At 40.3% G+C, this 7,500-nt stretch overlaps 1 protein-coding gene across 28 annotated transcripts in view; it reads left to right on the top strand.

Moving 5' to 3' along the window:
• The window catches only part of LOC122265824 (uncharacterized), a 125,542-nt gene that overhangs the window by 28,858 nt on the left and 89,184 nt on the right, over positions 1 to 7,500 (top strand). For 5 of the 28 annotated variants that reach the window (XM_043035401.2, XM_086532610.1, XM_086532685.1 and 2 more), the window contains exon 1: positions 2,016 to 2,316. The exons of the other annotated variants lie outside the window; for them this stretch is intronic. In XM_043035401.2, coding sequence (XP_042891335.2) covers positions 2,293 to 2,316 — 24 coding nt within the window. In that variant the 5' untranslated portion in view covers positions 2,016 to 2,292. Of the gene's footprint in view, positions 1 to 2,015; positions 2,317 to 7,500 lie in introns of those variants that run through there. 28 annotated transcript variants of the gene reach the window in all.

Genomic DNA, 7,500 nt, shown 5'->3' on the forward strand with positions numbered 1-7,500 from the left:
CTCTATCCCTCTTTCCCTTTCCCTCCCCCATCCCTCTCTCTCTCCCTCCCTTTCCTCTTCTCCTTTCTCCCTCCCTCCCTCCCTTATTCCTTTCTATCTCCCTTCCCTCCCTTCTCCATTCAATATCAATTGATGAAATCAACATGTGCTGGCATTCACTTCATTATTATAATATGCTCATCCCCCGTGACCCAGTGGCACGTTCTCACAATGAATAGCATAATTATCATGACCTGTTGTATGTGCGTGACGCCAGTGCCAAGCTAATCATACGACCCCGGATGCCAGTGCCCACCTGCGAGTCATCACCCCCCCCTCCCCCCCACTGAAATATGAATAGTGGTACTTATATGGCGACGTATGTAAGCATGAGGAATGCCAGGTGACACGGAAGGGGTAGCGCACGACTGTATGTGCGTATGTGTGTGTCATGTGGATGTGTCTATGCGTAGATAAAAGTGCGCATTTGTTTCCGTTGGTGTGTTTTGGGAGGGGGTGTATATATGTGCGTGATTATGCATGCTTTGATATACCAGTGAAAGAGTGTATATATATGTATGTATATATATATACACACACACACACACACACACACACACACACACACATATATATATATATATATATATATATATATATATATATATATATATATATATATATGTGTGTGTATATGTATATATATATATATATATATATATGTATATATATATATATATATATGTATATATATATGTATATATATATATATATATATATATATATATATATATATATATATATATATATATATATATGTGTGTGTGTGTGTGTGTGTGTGTGTGAGTATGTATGTGTGTGTGCGTGTGTTCACATACATAAATATATACATACATATATATGTATATATATACATACACATATATATATATATATATATATATATATATATATATATATATATATATATATATGTGTGTGTGTGTATATATATATGTATGTATATACATAGGCACATACACACACACACACACACACACACACACACACACACAAACACACACACACACTCTCACGTGTATTTCTGAATCCATAAATATAGGTATGAACGAATCCGAACATGCTTATGAAAATGAGCAAGTATATATACTAAAACACCTGTGTGTATGTATGTATGTATGTATGTATGTGTGAATCATGCCTGTGTGTAAATGGATCGCAGTGTCCCCGGGTTGGTGCAATCAATATCTAACCTCAATACACACTTTACCCGTTGCGCTGAAACTTTACCTCAGAACTTCACGTAATCTGCTTGCTTTACCTTCCTGCTATGTGTTTGCTTGCTTGCTTGCTTGCTTGCTTTGCTTGTCTTACCCGATGGCTACTTGATTGTTTTGTATTGTTTATCTGTACATTTATTTAAGGTCGATAGGAAAAAAAGGTTAATGTTTACGTGAACGGATATCTATTTTTCCCGAAAGTTTGGTCCGGTGTGTATTACTGCTTGTTATCACAGTTGTTTGAAAAAAAATTCGGTGCGAAATCAAGCTGGAACCGGATAACAACGAAGGAAGGGGGGAAGGAGAGGGAGAGGGAAGGAGGGGTAAGGAGGGAGGGGGAGGGGAAGGGGGAGAGGGAGGGGGAGGGGAAGGGGAAGTTCGCTCTGACTATCGATAATAAGCTTGGCTCTCGGTGCGTTTGCGTGTCTTTCTTTGTTTGTGCGGGAGATTGTTTGTTGGTGTTTGCGTGGTTTATTTGTTTGTGTATGTGCGTTTTGTAGGTACGATTTTTGTGTGTGTCTTTATTCAATCTATTGTGTTTGTTAGTGTCTACGTGTATGTGTCTCCTTTTGCCTATGTATGTATAGACTTGCTGCCATACATTTATCTGTATATGCAATGAAAGTAACACTTTTAGTACTCGCCCCGTACATAAAAGTTAATTATTCTATTCGTGAGCCTGCATGAACGTATGTGTTTGTCCATGCGACGTGCGTGACAGTACCGGCGTGAGAGTGCGTGGAAGATGATCAGTTTGTTGTTGGCCGTGGCGGGGGAAGGTCAGTGTAGCTGAGGGACGGAAGACTCTCTCGCACTGACGAAACGTGACGCGAACTCGAGTCGACCGTGTGACGCGCGTGTGCTGGTGTGACGTAGTGGAGCTACTGTGTTTCGGTGTATTGCTTTGCCTCGACGTTTATCGGTGTGTGTGTGTGACGTGATCGTAACTAACATCATGGAAGGTGTGACGTGTCGTATTGGTCGTGTCTCACAGAGAAGGCTGGAGTGAGGAACTGTGTGGCGTAAGGCAGACATGTTCCTGTGTATGTGTAGTCCGGTAAGTGTGTGTCTGTGGTGCTGTGGTAGCTGACAGCTGTGGTAGTGTTATATCTCTAAAAGTGGGTGAGGTGGATGATTTCGTGGTACACCGGTTGTGGCAGTTGGGATTTGGTGGAGAGGGTATGATGTGATGGTGATGTGATGGTGACGGAGGTGATGGTGGTAGCGTGGAGGTTCTGTTGATGCTGTATTTGCAATACGTTATGGTACGTGATATTTACTTTATTATATGCACTACTGCATCTGGTGTGTGTTAGCATTAGCGTGCTTGTCACGGTATTGTCACGTGTATCTGAATACCTGTGTGGGCCTGTGTGTGTCTGTATTTGTATGGAAAGGAGTCTAAAAGTTAATGTTTTTGATCTGGCATACGTGGATGAATTTAGGAATGCATGTAAACTATATGTACACAGCATATTTACGGACTATTTACACGTACATGTACGAGTGAACATGTACACACGCACACTGTATACCTGTGATGTGTGCACAAGGAGGTAGGCAAGGTTCAGGAGATCCTCTAAGTGCAGTGACTCATCGTGTGTGAACCACCTGTACTGTACCTCTGTCACACCTGTCCCACCTAGCCCTCTTACCCTCAGACATTATTTCGTCATGCTAACGTCAGTCACAGCATGGAACATGGCATGTGCGGTTTGGTGACTCCGAAGACTTTCAGAACTAAGTAAACACACAAACACACACACACACGTGGACACATTCCGAGCTATGAACACCAGCATGATCTAAAAGTGAAAACGAGCCGTTACAGGACCTTACGTTACAGCTCGGTATAACAACAACAAACAGCAAATTACCAATTTCCTGCTTCTCAGTCAACGACTTTAGGATCTAACCGGTGTCCTCTCTGTGTCTTTAATTCCTCCTCTATTTATCAGGTTCATTATGTCCCAGAGTAACGACTGTGTCTGCTGTGTTTGGTTGGTAAGTGGGTGAGAGAAAACACCAGCTTTGCGAACGCTAGCCTTGCATACACTTTCCTTTTTTTCTTTAACGCGGCCTTGTGGTGGCTGTGCATGTGGCGGATTTTGCTTGGGGCGGTGCTTGTGGTGAGGCTTTGGGGCTGGACGCGCCTTTGGGACGACGACTGGTGACGGAGAAGGGGGTGGGTGGGGGAGGGGAGGGGGGCTGTAGTGCTGGTGAGGGTGGAGGGGGGGAGGGGGAAGGGGGGCTGTAGTGCTGTAGTGTTGAGGTGGTGAGGAAGAAAATTACTCTGGGAGGAAGTGAATATCGAAGAAAATGAGGGAGAAATAACGTAAATATGAGGGAAATTGATTAACCTTGGGAGAGGGAAATGCAAGAGAAAGTAACTTCACAAGAAATATATGAGAAAGAAACTTATGGAGAAGGGAATATGATCGTGGCATAAGAAGAAGCAAATATGAAAGGAAATAGCATAGGCAGTAGATTTTTAAAAATAAGAAGAAGGAAAAAATGAAATTAGAAAGTAACTTCCAGAGAGGGAACGGAAAGCGAAAGTAAACTTGGGAGAAAGAGAAGAAAGTAACTTGAGGTGAAAAGGAAAGTAACTCGGAAGAAAAAAAAGTAACACAGAGATAGAAAGAAGTAAATTACATAGGAAGAAGGAAATTAGAAAGAAATCAAGGGTATATTTTAATAAGGAAGAAATGAAATAAAATGAAAAATAAGGGAGAAAACGATTTAGAGAGAAAAAAAAGTAATGGAAAAAGAAAAAGAGAAAGATAAGAAGAGAGAGTAAAGGGAGCAGAAGGGGGAGTCGTGCTAAGGAAAGGGCGAGGAAAGTTGCAATATGCAAATGAGCTCGAAAGGCAAAGAGAGAAATGAGAGTAAAGGGTAATGACATCACAAGACGCGGCTGAACACCCTTCAACCTTCGCGGGCGGGAGAGCGGATGAGGGGGCGTGGGGTTGCAAGTGGGCGGGGCGTTGATTGCAATAACCGGAGATATGAACGGAAGGTGGGGGGGGAGGGACACTAAAAAATGAAGGATTGCAAGTGATTTAGGAGCCCGATTGCAATAACCGAGTGATATATGATCGAAGTTGAGTGATACAGTTAAGGGGGCTGACTGCAATAACCGGAGACGGAGATATACTAACGGCAGAAGGTGTTGCAAGTTGCCGAGAAGTTGCTAACGATAACTAGGATAGAAAGTGGAAATGAGGAGGAATGAGGAATACGAAGGAAGGTGATAATTACAGTTCAAAAGGAAACACGCGCTTACGAAGTTGATAATTATACTAATAATACTAACCATTTAGGAGATTCAGATGCCCGGGAGATTGGTAGCAATACCTGGAGATATAACGTAAGATTGAATGATGCAAATAGATTGTGTTGCATGTGGTCGGGGATCGATAGCGATAAGTGGAGATATAAATAGGAAGTGGGGTGATAGTAGGAGTTGGGGATATTGCAAGGGGGGGATGTTGCAAGTGGTCGGCCGGTTGACTGCGATAAGGCGTGATAATAGCTGATGTTGCAAGTTGCAGGGGAGTTGATAGCAATGACGAGATACAAAAGCGAGGTGGAGGGATAATGTTTGCAGGGGATTGTAGATGGTAGGATTACGTGATAGTAATGGCGGCCGAGGTTTTGATGCGATTTGCTCTTTTATTTTTCAAAAAAGGCCAATATGTTACAACGAAGTGCGCTCTATTCTAACAAATTATATATTCTTACTAATGCTATGCTATACTAATGCTATGCCATTTCTAATGACATAACATGGTCTGATTTGCATTATAAGCAACGATGTATCACAGAAAATCTAGTATCATAACAAGCATAAAATCGTGATGCATGGTGTACGATAATCCTTGCTGAATCATTGTAGTTTAGCCAGAATATTATCATTATTCATTCTGTCTACTGATTTTCTCAAAATTCTGTGGCCTTACTGCCCTAAGCAGTATTTTACCTATGACTAACCAAAGTTACATAGCTAAGATCTACAGTCAAAGATTTTATAAAATTCTATTAATCTATCCTTCGCTTTCTAGAACATTGTCGAACATCATTTTCTTTTATTCTTAATTTCATTTCATGATTTCCTTATGTCTGTCACTGGCAACACTGACATGTGACAAGAGGGACTGTCATATGGAGGATTTTGGATTTATTAATAGAAGTTGGCATCGTTTTGTGAAGATCTGTTATCACGTGACCAGCTGACCTCGTTCTCTTCTCTTCTCTTCTCTCTCTCTCTCTCTCTCTCTCTCTCTCTCTCTCTCTCTCTCTCTCTCTCTCTCTCTCTCTCTCTCTCTCTCTCTCTCTCTCTCTCTCTCTCTCTCTCTGCCTCGCCCTCTATATTTTCCCTAAATGCTTCCCTCTAACACTTCATCTCCCCTACCCCATGTGTATATATATATATATATATATATATATATATATATATATGTGTGTGTGTGTGTGTGTGTGTGTGTGTGTGTGTGTGTGTGTGTGTGTGTATGTATGTATGTATGTATGTAGGTATGTAGGTATATATGTATGTATATATATCTGTGTATATGTATATATATATTATGTATATGTGTATATATATATATATATATATATATATATATATATATATATATATAGAGAGAGAGAGAGAGAGAGAGAGAGAGAGAGAGAGAGAGAGAGAGAGAGAGAGAGAGAGAGAGAGAGAGAAAGAGAGAGAAAGAAAGAAAGAAAGAAGAAAAAAAAAAAAGAGAGTATACATGTCGAGTTACATTCATCAGTATACAATGGAACGAGATCAACACCTTCAGAAAGTTTGAAATGTTCATACAAGACATCTTTCTCATTTACATATTGTGCCAGAAGTATCCTAGTCTTCTGTCACAACCCACCCTTCTTCACTCAACACAGAAATTGAAACAAACTGAAATAAACGATGAAGAATGAAAATACGATTGTAAGAAACAAAATATATCAAGGAATAGTAAGAAAAAAAATTGGAAATTTCCTCTTGCGCCATGCCCTGTGGTTTTAAGAAATGTCCGGAAGTCGAATTTCATGAAAAAGGGAAACCATTAATACCTTTTATGTGTGAATTGCACAGATGAGATAACAATAGCGTTGCCGAAAAGATTAATCGAGCAATTAACTAAAGTTCTAAGCACTATAATTTCCTAATCAGCTAGAACGCATAGCAAATTCACATCATAACGAAAATGTTAGTTATCTGTCAACAAAACACCTTCCTAGTATCCGCTATCATAGTGTCAGTATCAGTCACTGTCTTCAGGTCAGTATATTTTATGATTTTTTCTAAAAGTACTAACTTTTCTGAAGGGGACGACTTTATGGCCTGTTTAAGATTGACGAAATAAGCCGATTAATCCACCGATCAAGTTGATTCCATTCCAACCTGATTAATTTTCTTTGTCTGTATTAGAAAACAATATATATATATCACTCACCAATCTATAGAACACGTTACATTTTTGTGTTTGTGTCATTTCATCGAGTAAATTAGCCTGTTTATCTCACGACAAGGACTGAAGGTATGATTTTTGATATGGTACGACATAAGGTTTACGAAATCTCGAATTAAAAGGGTATTAACTTAGCAGAAAAATGTGCCTTGGGTATACTAGCTTTATAACACGTAGGAAGCGAAAGAAATCTATTAGATATTTGTAGATCCGTTTTCTAGCAAGGAAACGTTTGCTGACGATTGATATCGAAGGTAAGATAGACAGAAGAGATTAAATTTCCGCAGGGAAATGAGATTAAGAGGTGTGTCTCTTGAGAAGGTTTGATAACGTTGTTTACTTTGCATTTTTTTGCATTGACGAAGCCACACACACACACACACACACACACACACACACACACACACACACACACACACACACACACACACACACACACACACACACACACACACACACACATACACACAAACAAACAAACAAACACACCATAAACGTTTACACGCACATTCGAAACAGTTTATCAGTGACGTTATCACAGCGTAGGGAAAATGCAGCGATCATCACAAACACAGATGGCCGATAATCCCACTCCATGTCAAAGGTAAGTATCCCTTATCGACACTGTAGGCGCGTGATTACTGTCACCTGGCGAATATCAGGGGAAATCGGCCATCTGTCAGTGATGCTTCGCTGACCCACTTACTGAAAGGGGATGAAGAGAGAAGTGAAGATGAGTCTACGCAGAAAAAAACCGA

This window comes from Penaeus japonicus, unplaced genomic scaffold (assembly GCF_977035675.1).
Source record: "Penaeus japonicus unplaced genomic scaffold, GWHDUDI00000001_assembly GWHDUDI00000003, whole genome shotgun sequence".
NCBI lineage: Eukaryota > Metazoa > Arthropoda > Malacostraca > Decapoda > Penaeidae > Penaeus > Penaeus japonicus.